Here is an 18,127-nt window from a genome sequence, read left to right on the forward strand (position 1 = left end):
CATTTCCGGTGAGATTTTCAAACATAAATAATACATTTAAGTAAATTAGTATGGAAGTTATATAGCACCTTTTTAGACTTTCACAGAAATAATTTAGAAATAAATAAATAAAATAATATTGCACGTTTAGTAGAACATACATAAAATTGTGGAAAGAAACATAATCTTAAAATTAACTGTGAGACAGTTTGAAGAAGAGATTTACCAGTTTAACAGATTTAGAGAAGTGAGAGAGGATGTACATGACAATACCTTGCTTTTCTTTTTGTCACACTTTTTAAGATCATTGAATACATTTTAATATATTTAACACAAAGCTAATCCAAGTGAAAACAAATTCGATTTATGTTTTTCTTTATTAAGAGGAAAAATCCAGCCAAGCCTTGTTAAAAGTAATTTTATTGCATTTTTTTGATGATCTGAAACATCTAAGTGAGAGAGATATGTCAAACACTAAGAAATCAATGAGACGTTAATATATTTTCACTTTGTCCCCCTTCAGCATGATGAATGACAATATCTGAAGCTGGTTCTGCAGTTATGGCAGTTATGGCACAGGGAAGCTCTTCTTCCCCGTGCTTGCCAAGTGCTGCTTATAAGGGATCATCTGATCATTGTGGTTTTCTCTGTCTGATGCTGTGGGGTCTTTACTTTAACTGTACTTTGATCTTGCCTTGGGATGGCTGCTGTATAAATGAAACATCTTCTTCAGTCACTGGTGTCACATGCATACCTAAACATTAGTTTTGGAGGTCATAACGTTCCTCTCCCACAGTGCTGGGATTATAGCTGGACCTCAAGGGTCCAGGCTCCCCAATAAATCACTGTCCCCCTTTAAGCTGAATTCTGCTGATATACAACTGATAACAACCATATCACCAATAATCACTGAGGAGGACACTGATGAGCCCGGGTGACCATATTTTGATTTCCATAAAGGACACTTGGACCAGTCGTTAAGAACTTTAAAAATACTGTTTGCTTCAAGAAAACGTTAACATATTTAAACGATGCCTTCTCTGTGTGGTTAATGAATTATGAAATAAAAAATGTCTTTATGCTTTTACAAGTCAACAAGTGCAAAAGAAGAGGACGGTTGGTCACCCTAGCCTGTGCAGACAATTTGCTTCTGCAATCTAAGATAGATATTTTTACACTTTTATTGCTGCTGTTATACAATTTTATTTATTGATTCGTTGATTTTTGTGAATACCAGAGTGACTTGATACCCCCGTCATAATTGGTTACCCATCCAATGCATATGGTGTCCTGCTGACCCTGCTCCTCTGACAGGTGAAAGACGTTTCTAATGTGAAACTGCGTTTTTATTTTGAAGGGAAGTTTTAATCACCTGACTTCCTCTTCTCGCTTTATTAATTCTGAATGACTTGTCGTGCCCTTATGCAGCAAGCCAGAACACGCAATCTCTCTGCAGGGAACATTAAGATGCACCAAAGATACAACAGCCTGAGAGTATCTTTGCTTTAGTGAATCTTGTGCTGTGCATACTGACATAAATAACTAAAGAATCACTTTTCATTTAAAAAAAGTTTGTAAATTCATGTTATTAAAGCAATATTATAAAACGAATGTTCCCTGACCGGGAATCGAACCCGGGCCGCGGCGGTGAGAGCGCCGAATCCTAACCACTAGACCACCAGGGACAGATACCAGTCATGTGTCACCAGGTAGATTCATAGTACAGCACATATACGTTATATGAGCTGGTTATGTGCAGTAGCTAATATTAATCAACGAGCAGAAGAACTGTTCATTGTCTGTTATATCGGTACACTGACGGCGACACAAAGCTAACAATTCCCTTCACTTTTAACTACTTTAGAGCCCTGCTTTTTAAGCATTGCTTAGCCGTTAGCCCTTCGCTAGCGGCTTTCGCTAGCTTTACCTTGCAGAACGACAGCGACGCGACACATGACGGCGGCTTTATGTCGCTTTTGTTTCGTGATGCTACAAATGACGGTAGCACGTGTGTTTTACTGTGATATAAATTTTAAAAAAAGACTTTAGCATGAATGGTGCTTATTCATATGACCATATACTCACTGCTTGCACACAAGACCTCGTGGCGCAACGGTAGCGCGTCTGACTCCAGATCAGAAGGTTGCGTGTTCAAATCACGTCGGGGTCATCCTGTTTTTTAAATTTCTTTTCCCTTCATAATTTTACATCAAAATTGTTAATTGTTTTGGTTTTATCGAACAAACTCAAAGTGAAACAGTCACTAATTATGCGAATACGTAATGATGGCAGTATGTGTGGTGGACTTGTGTGACATGTATACCTATATAACTATATACACTATATATAGATAGAATTGTTGAATTGTTTTGAATTTGCATTGTTTATATTGTCTACTTTATTACTTAATGTTTTCTTTATTTTAACCTTTGTGTACAGCGCTTTGTGACTGCCTGTCTACGAAAAGCACTTGATAAATAAACCTTACCTTACCTTATCTGCACTGAACATATATTTTAACTTCCACGTAGAGTCTTAAGGACATGGTTTATTAAGGTGGTACAGTAACAGGGCAGTTAATGTAAGGAGAGAATTTCTCCTGAATAACTCACTCTCCAGATCCGGTAACTAACCTCTCTCAATACACACTCAATGTCTTTCATGCAACACAACCAAAACAGTAACATTGTAACAGAGATCCTGAGCACATCACAATAAAATATCATACAATATAATTACTCACACACACACACACACACTTTAAACCTACACTGAAGTGTTTTAATGTATGAGAATCACAGTGTTAAGCATGTAACCTATGTAGTTATAAGATTGTATATTATAAGATTATCAGAATCAGAATCAGAATCAGAAAGGGTTTATTGCCAGATGTTGAGGAGGTTTACAACATTAGGAAATTGCTGCGGTGCTTCAGTGCAACATACTGTCATAAAAATATAAAAATAAGAATAAGAATTAAAAGTGCTAAGTGGATAGATATATACATGATATATACATGAGTGCAGGTGGTGATCAGTGCCAAACATGGAATGATGCAGTGAACACAGCGTAGGGTCATGTGTTAGGGGTGGGAACAGTCATATGGTTATTGTTTCATGTGTCCGACAGCAGAGGGGAAGAAACTGTTCTTATGGCGAGAGGTTCTGGTGCGAATGGACCGGAGCCTCCTGCCTGAGGGGAGCAGGTCAAACAGACTGTGTCCAGGGTGAGAAGGGTCAGCTGAGATCCGAGCTGCACGCCGCAGTGTCCTGGAGGTGTACAGGTCCTGCAGAGATGGGAGTCTGCAGCCAATCACCTTCTCAGCAGAGCGCACAACACGCTGCAGTCTCTGTTTGTCCCTGATAGTGGCTCCAGCGTACCACACAGTGATGGAGGAGGTGAGGATGGACTCGATGATTGCAGTGTAGAACTGCATCATCGTCCGTGTTGGCAGGTTGAATTTCTTCAGCTGCCTCAGGAAGTACATCCTCTGCTGGGCTTTTTTAATGACGGAAGTGATGGTGGGCTCCCACTTCAGGTCCTGGGTGATGGTGGTACCCAGGAAGCGGAACGAGTCCACAGAGGTGATGGGGGTGTCAGTCAGGATGATGGGGGGGAGTGGGGCTGTGTGCTTCCTGAAGTCCACAGTAATCTCCACTGTCTTCTGGGCATTCAGCACCAGGTTGTTGTGGCTGCACCAGGACACCAGACGTTCAACCTCCCTCCTGTAGGCAGACTCATCCCCGTCCGAGATGAGTCCGATAACGGTGGTGTCATCTGCAAACTTGATTAGCTTGACAGACTGGTGGGTGGAGGTGCAGCAGTTGGTGTACAGGGAGAAGAGCAGAGGAGAAAGAACACAGCCCTGAGGGGAGCCGGTGCTGATGGTCCGGGAGTCCGAGACATTCTTTCCCAGCCTCACATGCTGCTTCCTGTCCGTCAGGAAGTCAGTGATCCACCGGCAGATGGGATCAGGCACATTCATCTGGGAAAGCTTGCCTTGGAGATGGTCTGGAAGGATGGTGTTGAAGGCAGAGCTGAAGTCCACAAACAGGATCCTGGCGTAGGTTCCTGGGGAGTCCAGATGCTGCAGGATGAAGTGTAGGGCCATGTTGATGGCGTCATCTACAGACCTGTTGGCTCTATATGCAAACTGCAGGGGGTCCAGGAGGGGGGCCGTGAGGGTCTTGAGATGGGAGAGAACTAGGCGCTCAAATGACTTCATGACCACAGATGTCAGAGCCACGGGTCTGTAGTCATTTAGTCCAGTGATCCTAGGTTTCTTGGGGACAGGGATTATGGTGGAGGACTTGAAGCAGAATTATGCCACTTTCTGTGTAAGATTTAATAATTAGGATTTATGTGCGATATTTTACCGTGTCATGACCTATTGTGAAAAGCCAAAGCCAAAAGCGTAGCCAGTCCTGACTGGCCTCTGGCCAGGACCTTGGCTGCTACCTGAGCCTGCAGCTGTGTTTGGCTGGAGGACGGGTGGGAAAGTTACGCTGCAGCAGGGGGCGGGGATACTGGTCCCCATATATTAGAGGACCAGAGGCGTCCGTCTCTGTGTTGCTCTGCTGTCTGTGCTTAAGGCTGTACACCTCGGGGGTTTGCTTTGCTTGCTTTCTGCTATGTGTTATCTGGCTATACCTTGTATGTATTTTCTTGCTGTTCATATGATTCGGTGTATTAAACTCTGTTCCAAGAATTCTGGAATTTTTCCAGAGCATCTGTTTGAGTACCTTGATTTTAACTTTAATTCTAAAAAAGTTGGATCTCCACATCGTTGGTGGGAGAAGGTATCAGGATGGCTTTAAAATTTGCAACCACAGATGACTGAATCACCAAAAATTACATAAAGAGTTTCATGTACATAAAGCACATGTGCTGTGCAATAGCATTTATTTTCTAATAAAAGTAAATTACCCAATGAACACCTCGAACTGTTTTTTATAGTTAATAAAGCAATTTACAAAAAAATAGAGGTATGACAGTCAGAGTCGCGTAACATGTACACTTTAAATAGGACAACAAGCAAATAAAAAGGTGAGGTGATGCTCCACAAATGCAGGTATTTACTTATTCCGAAACCATTTTTTTGTGCTGATATTTGGCATAAATTAAAAATAAGCTTACAAATTACAACAAAACAAAGCATTTTTACCCCCAGATAACTAATAAAAATGTGCCAAAGACACGGTTATTCTTTTATCACCAAAGTTCCAAATTTACATGTTAATGGTGCAGGTGGGTCAGAGTTTCAATACTGCTTATAATCATAATAAAATTTAATGGTGTTATCTTTGAGATTAACATCTACAGCAGACAACCTGCTATTCAGACCTGTTTGTGAGGGGCAGCCAATCAGAAGAAAGCGAAAAGAGGAGGAGCTAAAACAGCTTATGTTAGACAGAGGAGTAACTTAGGAGCTGCGCTCAAGCCCAGTGTAAGACAAACAGGCATTATTTTGGACGTGGAATCATACAAAGCTGCTCTGGTAGTCCAAAGATATAAAACATGGAGTCTTTAAAAGATAAAGCTCTGAAACAAAATGTACTGCTGCCTAAAGTCAAACCACGTAACTTTACACTCTGTCATTTACTCTGACCGTCCATCTGCTAGAAAATATGGATTATTACGCCACTGAAAATAATTCCAGAAAAACACGTTTCGTCCTAAGAAGTGAGGAAATGTTTGAAAGGCTGAATTAAAGACGTGTTCACAAACCAATGAATAACTTACTGACACGTGGCTGCTTTTTGGTCTTTCCATGCGTTTGATGGCAGTTAGAAAATTATAGTACATTTCCAGCCCTTTTATCCACACCTTGTAATATATCTAAAAACTCAAAACATGAAGGTCTTCTAAAACTAGGACTCTTGTTAACAAAACGGCTCTGTAAGGATTGCTCCGTCAAATCTTTTTTGTGCTAGCTTGAGGAGCTGGACGGTGACTTGTGGATGCTGACTTTCTTGCAGGTGTTGTCGGTGCAGCGCTCCAAGATGAGCTCTGGGCTGGGTCGGGGAGGGATGACCGGCGCCTCCTTCTTTAGCTCGCTCTCCGAGCTGGTGCCGGACATCTCGGGAATGTTATCTGTGAGTCAGAAACAGCAACACGAGCAGGTCAGCCCGGGGTTCGAGGAATAACATTAAAGACCAAGTTCACACTAACTGAAACAGAAGTGTCACCAGTTGTTTGGTTTTAATGGTCTGGTTGAGACTCCTGTCCAGAGGTGGCACAACTTTATCAGAGACATTCTGTAGTTGAGTAGAAGTACAGATACTAGTGTTAAAAAATACTCCAGTAACAGCTGAAGTACGTCACTTTGTTTCGCAGCATAACTCGTCTCAAATGTGTTAAAGCAAACAAGCCTGTTTCAAAAATGTAGGGAAGACAAGTAAGAAGTAGTCGGAAGACAAACTACTCAAGTAAAGTGCAGATACCTGAAAAGTCTACTTAAGTACAGTAACATATGTATTTGTACTTCATTACTTTCCACCTCTGCTCCTGTCAAATATCGTCCTAATTCCGAATTTGTATCACAAGAACTGTTCATTAATGTATTCCCAAGACTCTTAACACGATGTTTAACCACCACAAACATGTACTCAACCTTCGCCCTGAATTCAAGTCTACCTTTAAACCCTAAAACAAGCTTCCAATCCCCAAACAGGCCTTTGAAGGAACCAAAACGCTCTAAGGTTTACTCTGATGGTTCTAATAAAGATAGCTGGACATCTCAGTGGATCGTTGGCCTCCTCCTGGGACTAAAATGTTCCAGTATTATGAAGCAAGTTTGAATCCATATTCAACCTGTCAAAGACTTTTATGCCTTTTGACCTTCCTCATGCAATCGTATGTCTGGGCTTGGTGTTGGTAAAAGGTCTCTCTGTGGCTGAGATCTGTACATAGTTTTTATGAAGTTTTACCCATTTAATTCCCTTCATTCTTATTGGCTGAGGACTGTCTAGTTAGCGCTCTCTGTTGCGCATCTAACTCGGTTGTAACAAACCAACCATTTTGTTGCAAAATGGGATTACGAGGAAGTCAAAAATCCTCTCAGTTTGGCTCTGATGTGTTTTTATACATCAAATTACCTGCAAGTGATGCAAAGGAGCACAGACTGATGTCCTGTTAGAGAAAATTACAAATATGTGGAGATTTCCAGTGTGTGTGAACATTTTTAGTTCGATTTCCATCATGTGGAGCTTGCAGATCGCGTACGGTTTCCCACATACATCCCCCTGTATCAGTTTCAGCCATGCCTCAAAAGCTTCCTGTTTGCAGTAGCATATTTGCTTTGACACCTCTAAAATGAACGAACTGAAAAACAATTAATTTAACAAAAGAAAGAACAAACAAAAAAACCTTTTAGCATTTTTTCAAAGACTTTAAAAGAGTAGATGTTCAAACATGTGAATACTGCTAAATGTATTTTTTATTTACTTCAGAGATTTTAAGACTTTTTAAGACAGTGGTGGACACGTGGTCATTACCCTGGTTCTTCCTCTCCTTCAGCGGGGACTTTGCTGCATTCTTGGAGTTCCTCTGTGGTTCGCTGAGCCGGCTGCCTTTCTGCTGGAAGTAGCGGCGGCTGTTCCGGCGGTAGGTTTCCTGGCTGAGCCGCTGGCGAGACTTGTTATGAATGCTCTTGGCATTTCTGATGGTCGATCTGAGGGAGATAAAGGACAGGTGGTGGGTTTGTTAAGTGTTTGGAACAGCTGCAAGCTGCAAAAAAGGTGAGGTGATAGACTTTGTTTCTTCTTGGGTGGAAAACAGTTTGCAAAAGTTTAGTATTAAATCTGAGGCTCTTGGAAGATTTCTTCCCCTGTAACTGGTCCTTTGACTCAAAAGGTTCAACATCCCCTGGATTAATGTATCCCGTATTTTAGCATTTATCCAACCTGTATCCATCGCTGAGATCAAATATTTAACCTGAATCCCTCAATCCTCTTTGGGAACCCCAGTGTTTTAACCCAACTCATAATGGGCATCTGGGGGTAACTGAAGGTGACATAACCTGCAAATTGTAATTACACAAAATTGGTAATATTATCTGTTTTTATTACATAGCTGCTGATTTCCTGACAGCTGTGGCAGATTAAAAAGCAGAAAAATGACCCAGACACCCAAAAATAACTCCTGCAGAGCATTTCCTGGAATTTCTAATTCTATGAGCACATAAGCGGACCATAAAGCAACAAGGAGAAATGAAATCACATCCTGAGGGTTTTTTCACAACTCACTTCCCTTTAATCTGATGTTACACAATAAAATGCCAGTATGAGAATGGAGGAGGCACTGCAGACCTGGCAACAGAAACCAGCTCATTATGTATTTTAAGATGAGGCACAGACCTGCGAGGTGGTGGCTTCTGCCCACCCGGGTTCAAGCTCTCTCTCTTTCCGGCCTTCGACAGGAACAAAGAGGGGAAATATCCAGTCTCGTCTCCTTTCCTGTACAAAACAGCCGTTTAAGAGGAAAAAAAGGTTCAATGAACTTTACAAATGTGGAATTAGTCTCAAACAACAGCTTTTCTTTAACTTTATAACCCTACAGTGCAGCATGTCTGAGAAATACACATTAGGCAACCTGCTTTCTGAGTTGAGCTGAGTGTATAAAAATATATTTTTTATAAACTGTCTGTGCAGTCTGTATGGTGTCATACAGAAAGGGGATATCCCTCATATGTTCATCTCAGGTACACAGCTATGGCTGTAGGCTGTCTTTTTAGGAGGACAAGCTCCAGCTTCTTATACCAAGACCAAGTCTTGGTATAAGAAGCTGGAGCTGGAAACAAGCAGAGTGGTTCCATGTTAAAAACTGAGACCGGTGTCGAAGTACAAAAACTCTCTGAATCTGTGTTTTTTATGAATGCAGAGTCTGTGAGATCAAGCGTCTGTTAAATGTACTGAAGGGGCTCTGAAGTGAAGGACTCGTCGTACCTTACGACCCACCACCCGTCCAGTAGCTTGTGGATGACCTCGACAGTTTCACCGACCTCCAAAGAAATCTCATCGTCCTGCTCCGCCTTGTAGGCCTGGATGGTGATGTGCTCGTCTCCTGCAGTGACACACAGCATTTTATATGAACGTGTGCCTAAAAGAAAGAGTGCCACAACCCACGGTGGATTAAAACCAGAGCTTCTTGCCTTCGTAGTTGGGTTCAACGTCCTCGGCCTCGTCCGGTCCATCCAGAGGCTCCAGGTATGACGCGGGAATCCAGCCTCGCTTTGACTCATACTGGCAGAACCACCAACCTGATCACAGCGGGAACATCAAGCGTCACTCAGTAAGGCTTGAAATTCGAGACCAACATAAATTATTCAGCTAAGTGTTTACTGAGGTCAGCGTTAAAGTGAGAAGATGGGTTGTTTTCTATTGGCTTAAAAATAAACCCCCCGGTGGCCATGAGAAAGAATGCACATTCAAGACACTTCTGCACTGGCTTCACCTTTCAGACCTTCTTTTATATACGGTGTGTGATACTGTGACTGGAAATACTGCAGATTCTGGACCAAAGTGGCATAATTTAGAAGTAGGAAACAAGAGCTGAAGTAAAAGTCAGAGTGGTAAAGGTGGTATTTAGATGTCTGTGTAGGTTTTCAGTCATCCGGGTCATGCTGAGGAGCTTGGACTTCCTTAAGTTTCCTGAGGATGCTTCGTTGCTCATCCAAGTGACTTCTTGGATGAGCGACGAAACATTTCTCCCACTGAAAACGTTACGTCCAGATAAACAGAATCAACCTTTTGGGATTTACTTACCTGGATGATTCAGCATGCATCAAGACAGATCACATAAAACTCTACTTAAACCAATTCGAGGCGCAATCAGAGCAAAACTTTTGTTTTCCTTCTGCATCTGCAAGCTACTTTGCAACCTCTCCTCCCCCCCAGCTCCTCTTTTTCAGGCAGTGTCACCATAAAACTTGACTAACTGTGCCGTAACACCAACTTCCTGTTTCTCTAGAATTTATCATCACTGAATAGTAAATCAACAACAACAAAAAACCATTCAGAGTATTTGTATCTTTTCATTTTCCCTAACATAGGGATTTAAAATCTGTACCTTTATTATAAACTCTGTACTATGCTGTTTTACGTTTTGTCTTTTTTACCTGCAGACATGTTTGATTATTGTTGTTTTTCTTTTTACTGAAATTAAGAAAGAATGTGGGTAACTAATGTATGCGTAATCCCAGTGAGTCAAAAGCTTTCCTCTAATATCAACTCATCGCATTGACTTCTTTATATGGTCGTTTACTGCAGAGACAGCACGACCAGGAAATGATGGACGTGCTGCTCATAAGAAGTGCCCTTTGGTAGGCTTCCTTTTAAAGAAGAATCAGAAGAAACATGCAAAGTTTTGGCAGGCCAGAATTAAAATGTATATAAAAACCAGATGTGTGGTAAAAATCACTAGTCACTCGAGAGGTGGGGCTAGCAAACCAAATAGCAAGTCTTAATTTTCACCTGATGTGGTTTATAGAAAAAAAAAAAAAAACAATCACTGGCAAATAAAATTTTCAGGGAAAAGACGAAGGCTCTAAAATTCAGAATAACAAATAAACTCTAAAAGATTCAGTTGTTTTATCACCGTTCTCATTTTTCTCCACGATTTCCACCAGGTCACCGGTGTGCAGAGTGATCTCATACTTGGTTGACTTTTCGAAGTCCGCAATCACTCTGTAGGTGTCCAAGATGATGGGGGCGGAAATCTCTGAGAAGTCAAACACAAGAATCTGTTTTAGTCTCATTAAAAAGACCTGCAACATCTGGATGATGATGTCTTCCAGTTTCTGAACATGTGCCCAGTAACCGTGTGGCCAAAACAAATCACACCCAACTTTTGTTTTTATTAAAACATTTGATCAAAGAGCTCACAGTCTGTTTAGAAACAGAGTTATGAAGGACAATCTTGAGGTGGGATCAGGAAATAGACACGTTGGTCTCTCCAAGTTTCTTTGCAGCCCACCTTTTCCTCAGCTCCTCCCTTTCAGGGTCTCTGATCTAATCAGTGTCACATCTTTTGTCTGCTCTGTCTTGTGCTTTCCTTCACCTTTTAGAAGGACATGGCTGCCATCACACCAAATATAACTGCTGCTTCTGACCATAGTGGTCCTGAATGAATTACAGAATGTAACACATGAATAACAGAAGGCTGTGAATGTAAGTGAGTCTTACCGGACGCCACGTCTCGAGCCTGGTCTCTGGACACCAAAAAGGTCTCGGCTCTTTTCAGTCTGAGGAGGAAAGGGTCATTTATACATCGTTCTATGTTTAACTGCCGTAACGTAAACAGAGACGTGCGTGATGTACTGACGTGTTTGGGGCAGGCGGGTTTTCATCCTCTGGTCGGACCTTGAAGAAGCTGGAGAGGTGTTTGCAGCGGGAGATGTGAGGCGGCAGGCTGATGACCTTTTGGCAGTACTCAGCCAGGGTGCTCTTCGTGGTTTCTCTTGACTTCTCGCTTTCCCATAACCACCGAGGAGCTGAGGACAGAAACACAGTCTGTGTCTTTGGGGTAATGTTTTCTATAACAACAGGAAACTGTTGTTCAAAGATCCATGTTAGGTCCTCTTTTATGCTCAGTAAATGCTACCAACTTTTCACTGCTAAACTGATGACACTCAATTTTCTGCACCTGCAATAACTGAGGAAGAGCTTCCTGTTTGGATGATCTACAGTCAGTGTAAAAGATGCAGAACCTGTGGCTGCAAAGAGACATCCAGCCTTGGCCTCAGTCAATGCTTTCTGTAGCAGAGATGTCATCCATCCATCCGTGCAGGGCTACTGAACTATAAAATGTCACCCCCCATGCTGCTTAATGCCGCATTAAGCAGACAGATGGGTTTTTCCACCCATCTGTCTGAATTAGATGGGTGGAAAAACATGAGTGGTTGGATGGATGCTACGAGATGTGCCAAGTTGTCAGCTATCTTTAGGAATCGCCTTCTTAGTGCAAAAATACTATATTATACACTGTTAAAAAAAACATCGTAAAACAACGGTAATATTCCGGCAGCTGGGGCGCCAAAATACGACCGTGAAATAACAGAAAATAACTGTCCCATAAAAATACGGTTATTTCCAGTAATGAAAATAGAGTTTGTTGCGCTAATTTGACATGGGATCTCGCCTTTTTCAAGTGCTTTTAGACATTAAATTAGGAACATTTTTACGCGATCAAACAATGAAATTACCTATAAACAAGGTCACTGAATGTGGAAATATGAATCATAATACGTAAATGTGCAGAAATATACAGTTAACAGTTGGTTTAAGTAATAATTGATTACTCGGAGATCTCGGACTGCAAAAGTCCGTCTTAATTTTTTTCCTCCCATGTCCCCTGCGGGGCTCCGTAATATTACACTATTGACCTGTGTTATCTTCTTGAATTTTTCATGCATTCGACTAAAGAAACGGGAACAGACGATGTGTTTGGAGACAGACTGCTGGTCCCTAAAGAACCTATTTAAAATTGGTTCTTTGCCAAACTGTCCGTTTTGTGGACACACATCAGTGGTTTATTTGAGTAAGGTGCAGTTTTATGCTTTAATGAACTTGACTGAAACTGAGTAAGAAAGCAGCCAATGTTCAAAATGTTGAAAGATCTTCAGAAAACCTGGAGAATGGCTTTAAACTACAAGAAGGTTTGGCTGTTTGGAAGCAAACGAAACATTTGCACTGTAAAAAAAAAGACTCACCTACTTTTGCATCTCAAACATAATATATTTACAAGATATATTTAAATAGATTTATACAGATGCAGTTTTGTCTTGTCCTTCACATCGCAACAGCTGTTTTGTAATGAAAGTTTCCTAAGAGGGGTGTGTAAGGTGGCAGTTCTGTTTTCTTTGAAGAGGAACAGAAAATGACAGTGAAAACGAGGACTCGCACGTTTCTGTTTAAAATGAAAGGATCCAAACTTCCAAAAATCAGACGGGAAATGCCCTAAAATGTCTCTAAAAGTCTGCACGTCTCACAGCTGCTGTCTTTGCACGCTGTGACCAGTCAAAGTAACCTGTGTGTTGTGTCACCAGTGCAACGCGCTGCTCTGACTCGTGTTGCCATATATTCTTCGGAGAATTAATCACAGTTCTCCCACTTCTTCTTTTTCGTAACGTATTTTTTCTCCTGTATTTAAATTTCACTGTAACTGCTGCTCAAGAGCTGCATTTTGACACCGGCTGATTTCAGCTGTGTTGCGTTTGGGGGAAAAGCAGAAGTGAGCCCGGCCGCAAGAGGCTGATAATCACAGGTGCTTCCTGAAAGCGGAGGGGTTTTACACAGAAAAGATACGACTGGAAATGATTCTTTTAATACTACTCTGTGGTTTCATATGATTACCTGCTGAGGTGTTGATTTTGACCTCTGCAGTGTTACATATAAATAACTTACCTACAGTAGGAGAGCTTCCTCTTTCTTACCTGGCAATGAGGGGATGATTCTGTCTCTCTTTTCTATTTGACCGGACTCGATGGGAAACATGTCCTTCAAAGATTTCTGTGATGAAAACAAAATATTTTTGAGCTCTGACGACTGAACTTTATTTTGTCCAAACGTTACTGAGCAGAGCCTTTATTTCGTGGTGCAGATGGACTTACGTGGAAAGTGTGGATTTCAGGATACGTCCTGTAGATGAGCTTCTCTGAGAGGTCGCTCCATTTCACCATCAGCATGTACACCTGCACACATTTAAACGGCATTTAAAGGCACAAACAGAGGAGCTACTTTCACAGTTCATCAGACGTTTAAAGACTCTCGACCCTCAGAATTGAACTCGGTGCTGTTGGTGATGTTAAAAAAGATTCTACACTCAGGTTTTTTTTTAGGACTTTATCTGAGTTTTAGGGCAGCAGAATAAGATGTTTGCAGCCTTACGTAGTGCTGACTCGGGAAGAAGCGCTTCTCGTAGCCCAGCAGCTCCAAGTGCCTGACGTAGATGCCCTCCATGCTGAGAAGCAACACACCAGCAGAGTCCAACTGAGCTGAAAGACAACAGACGCGAAGCTTTTATACTGTCTGTGTGCCACGGCAAGGCTTACTTCCTCTTTGTGAACATTTCAACAATCAGAAAGAAGGAAATTCTGCTGCTTTCACTTCTCAGCTGTAATATAATTTTTATGATAATAATTATAATAAGAATAACGCCTGTGTTTGTTATGCTTATAAAACTAAAACAGAGTACAAGTGCTTTCAGATTTACTAACGCTGGATGAATTATTGTAAAAGCTGAAGGAGTCACGCTCCAACCTTTTTTGAAGAAATGCTGAAAGTTTCCCTCGTTTGTTTTTCACAACCTTCCAGAAAGGGAAACACAAACTCCAGCAGCTGATTGTGTGGGCTTTCAGGGGGGCTTTCAGATGAACTTGTGACATGCCAGAGCTCTTGCAACAGGACAGGAGGAACTACCACAAATCTGAAAGAAACACAAACAAACACACATGGGTGAAGTCACGTACTGAGAGGCACGTGGGTCTGCTTTGCCCACGCTTTTCTGTTTACAGTGAGAAGGTAATAAGTGACGGTGAGATAAATTTAGATGAATGAGATCATTTTCAGGCTGTTTCATCAGTAATGAGGGTCATATTTGGAAAAGGCTGATGTCGCTGCTCCATGTGACACATCCTCAGTCACATTGCTGTCGCTCAGATCAGGCAGGACCAACATCTGAGGCTGAATCAGCTACACACGGTATGTTTCTGTGGCTTCGCCTACCCTAACACTGGGGGTCACACAAAGTTGAACCAAGGTGAAAGAGGTGGTGTTGGCAGCATCTGATCAATCAGCTATTGATAAGTGTGCTGGCAGCCGAGCGGGAGATTTCACAGAGGAAGACCAGAATACATCTGATTATTACCTTTATATAAACATTAAATTAATGTGTTCATTTTTGTTTCTCCCCTCGGTGTGGTTTAATACTCTGAGAATAAAGAATAAATATAAAACGGTTTATAAGAATCTATATTCAACACAGCCCGGCAAATAGGTCTGTGAAGGTTTTCAGTCATCCAGGTCATCGTAGTCAAAGGAGCTTGCAAAGAAAAGCGTCTGGACTTCTTTAAGTTGCTTGAAGACGTTTCAGCTCTCATCCGAGAAGCTTCTTCAGTTCTAAGGTCAAATGATGCAGATGGACTCAGCAGTCCATCTGCATCTAAAGGATAAAGGACACTCTTTCGAGGATGCCAATATTCACATTTTGGACAGAGAGGACAGAGGGTTTGAAAGAGGAGTTAAAGAAGCATCTATGTCCACTGTGAGCGACCATCTTTGAACAGAGGCGGTGGTTTACGACACCAACTCTCTGCCATCTATAATCCAGTTTTGAGTTCCCTCCCCAGACGCCTTAACGCCCACTCACATCCTGGGCCATCTGACCTCAGGAATTCGCATGATAAGGTGGGGCCAGGTTTCACAATGAGCTCACCCGAAACTCTGGCTGATTGTGACCCACACCAAGTTTCACACCTTGGCTCAGGCGATTAGAGGATCATCAGGGGGTCCTTTTGTCCCTCTGTGGGGGGAAACTCCCACTAGGTTTATATCTGGGACTCTCCACCATTTGACCTTAGAACTGAAGAAGCTTCTCGGATGAGAGGTGAAACGTCTTCAAGTAACTTAAAGAAGTCCAGACGCTTTTCTTTGCAAGCTCCTTTGAGTCCGGCAAATACTCTCACAGCCCGTTTGTCGTCTTTGGAAAACACGAAGAATGTCTCGCACTTTGGACTTTAGATCGTTTAATTTTACTACTATAGAAATGACTGTAGTTAACGTTGTTTCCTTCTTGGTAATAAATATTTTTGGCTACGTCGCCCACACTCTCACACTAGCAGTTTCCGTAGTGTAGTGGTTATCACGTTCGCCTCACACGCGAAAGGTCCCCGGTTCGAAACCGGGCGGAAACATGTTTTTATTGCTTTTCTTTTTTATTCTCGATTTTTTTCCTCATATTCAAATATATCATACATATGTAGGTTATAAAAAACTAAATAGGATGGGCCGACATGTTTCACAAGAAAAACACATCAGTGTGATGTCCACGAATTACTTTAATTTTGATCACACAGCAAGAAACAGCGCCCCCACAAACACGCGTGTGGCCACAAATATATTACACCGGTACTAACAACGTTGAAAGGTTTAGTACATAAGCAGCGAGGTAGTATTTATTAAATAAGGTTATACAGTTTCACATTGGTCTTCCTATGACCTTTCATCATCATCATCATCTTTATTTATGAAGCACTGTAAAACAACCACAGCTGACACAAAGTGCTGTACATTGGAACTAAATAATAAAATTACATATGATATAAATAAAAGAAAAAAAATAAAAGTAACATATTTAATTTGTTAGTTAATAATTAATTTAAATACAAGATAAACTAAGTCTCAGTGAGGCCAATAGCCAAAGAATAAAAATAGGTTTTAAGATGCGTTTTAAAACAGTGAAGAGGCCTCTCTAACGTGGAAGGACAAGTTATTCCATAATTTAGGAGCCACGATAGTAAAGGCCCCATGGCCTCTGAGCTTCCTCCTGGATCTCATTACTTCCAGAGGAAGATGGTCAGCTGACCTAAGAGACCGACAGGGTGTGTAGGCACGAAGAAGCTCAGAGAGGTAAGGCGGAGCAAGATTGTTAAAACATTTAAAAACAAACATAAGAATTTTAAAATTAACTCTAAAAGGCACAGAAAGCCAGTGCAGGGAGTCCAGGACAGGGTTGCTCTCTTTTACGAGAGCATATAACCATAGCAGTCGTACAGTTACAGCAGATGGGAAGAAATTAAAGCATAGATCGCTGTTTCGAGGTGCTGCCTAGAAAGAAACAACTTCGCTCTTGCCAGTCACCTTAAATGATAAAAACCGAACTTCACCACTGCTCTAATTTGTCTGTCCAACTTAAAACCGAGGTCAGTAACAACAGGTTTAAAAAAACACACTTCCAAGGGTAACAAATCAACAGACGTGGACTCACGTAGACCGACACCTCTGTTTTCTTTTCATGCATATTTAAAAAGTTTAATGTCATCTCGACATGTCAAGATGAGATCCCACCCTTCTTTATATATAATTGTATTATACATAATCTGTCACTACATATTAAATAAATATATTATTTTATTGAGTATATCATCATTTTGTCGTCATTTTATAAATATAGCCTTTTCACACATCACATAATACAGTGTTTTATATACAAAAAAAACGCGTCTTCTAGCAATAAGTGTTTCCGCCCGGTTTCGAACCGGGGACCTTTCGCGTGTTAGGCGAACGTGATAACCACTACACTACGGAAACGCCTGACGCTGAACGACCTAATAGAAAATTATGGCGCTGTTTCCACACTTTGTGGCTCTCGCGGGCTGTCAAACCGAAATGTATCAACATTGTTTTCACAAAAACTCAGTGCATATAAGCATACTCAACGTTTTCAAAGACAGCTTAATGTTTATTATATTCTATAATACCCACTAACTCCTGTAAGCTCTTAATATGCATTTTTATTTATTTCTTGGTGCCATTTTTAAAATTCACACCATCATTTAAATTTGGATACCCAAATTAAATGTTTAGCTGCTAGTAAAAACTACTCAAACAAGTGCTGAGATCATTTCTATGGTCCAATCATTTTCTGCCTTCTCCAAGATAATCAGCCTTTACTGCATGCTTTACATCTCACTGGTCTTCTGTCTTTCAGACACTCAGCCATGCAACCCACCTCCTCACTCTGGTGTGGGAAATGACCAGGGTGATGAGCTCCAAGCCTCCATCTTCATCGAGACTCTGCAGGGTCCTCTCCTAACTGCTTTGATGGCTGGGATTGTTTCTTCTATAATGGGTCATCTGAGTTAATTGCTAGATGGTTTAATTTATTTCTGTATTTTAATAAATCATGAGCAGTTTTTCCACATGATCCCTCCTTATTGAATTATTTTGTAGATAATCTAATTAAAAAATATCAAAGAAGGGCAACAAGGTGATAAGAATACAATTTTAACTGCAAGCATGCATTCAGTGAGAAAAATGAAGCTCCAAATCACTGATGACAAACAGTTATTAACAAGGAAAACTGCTTAATACCCGAGGGATCACTTTAAAGTAACAAACAGAAACACAAGGACTGTAGTCACATGTCCAGG

General features: G+C 41.3%; 1 protein-coding gene and 4 non-coding genes across 5 annotated transcripts; 2 read left to right on the forward strand and 3 right to left on the reverse strand.

The window, feature by feature from the left end:
• Window positions 1–1,592: 1,592 nt before the first annotated feature.
• trnae-cuc lies at window positions 1,593–1,664 on the reverse strand. Its single transcript has one exon. It is a non-coding gene; the product is annotated as a tRNA-Glu (tRNA).
• A 413-nt stretch (window positions 1,665–2,077) lies between these two features.
• On the forward strand, window positions 2,078–2,149 carry trnaw-cca. Its single transcript has one exon. It is a non-coding gene; the product is annotated as a tRNA-Trp (tRNA).
• Window positions 2,150–4,355: 2,206 nt separating this feature from the next.
• Window positions 4,356–13,992, reverse strand: ncf1 (neutrophil cytosolic factor 1). The gene is made up of 11 exons (XM_040032599.1): window positions 13,866–13,992; window positions 13,589–13,669; window positions 13,412–13,487; window positions 11,302–11,470; window positions 11,163–11,221; window positions 10,576–10,698; window positions 9,131–9,238; window positions 8,925–9,042; window positions 8,337–8,435; window positions 7,476–7,651; window positions 4,356–6,072 (listed from the first exon to the last, which is right to left on the reverse strand). The coding sequence occupies exons 1-11, from the start codon at window positions 13,935–13,937 to the stop codon at window positions 5,909–5,911; spliced, it is 1,245 nt and encodes a 414-aa protein (XP_039888533.1). The 5' UTR covers window positions 13,938–13,992; the 3' UTR covers window positions 4,356–5,908.
• Window positions 13,993–15,816: 1,824 nt separating this feature from the next.
• Window positions 15,817–15,889, forward strand: trnav-cac. Its single transcript has one exon. It is a non-coding gene; the product is annotated as a tRNA-Val (tRNA).
• A 1,323-nt stretch (window positions 15,890–17,212) lies between these two features.
• trnav-aac lies at window positions 17,213–17,285 on the reverse strand. Its single transcript has one exon. It is a non-coding gene; the product is annotated as a tRNA-Val (tRNA).
• Window positions 17,286–18,127: the final 842 nt, after the last annotated feature.

The sequence above is a fragment of the Simochromis diagramma genome, unplaced genomic scaffold (assembly GCF_900408965.1).
Source record: "Simochromis diagramma unplaced genomic scaffold, fSimDia1.1 OVJJ01000216.1, whole genome shotgun sequence".
Lineage (NCBI taxonomy): Eukaryota > Metazoa > Chordata > Actinopteri > Cichliformes > Cichlidae > Simochromis > Simochromis diagramma.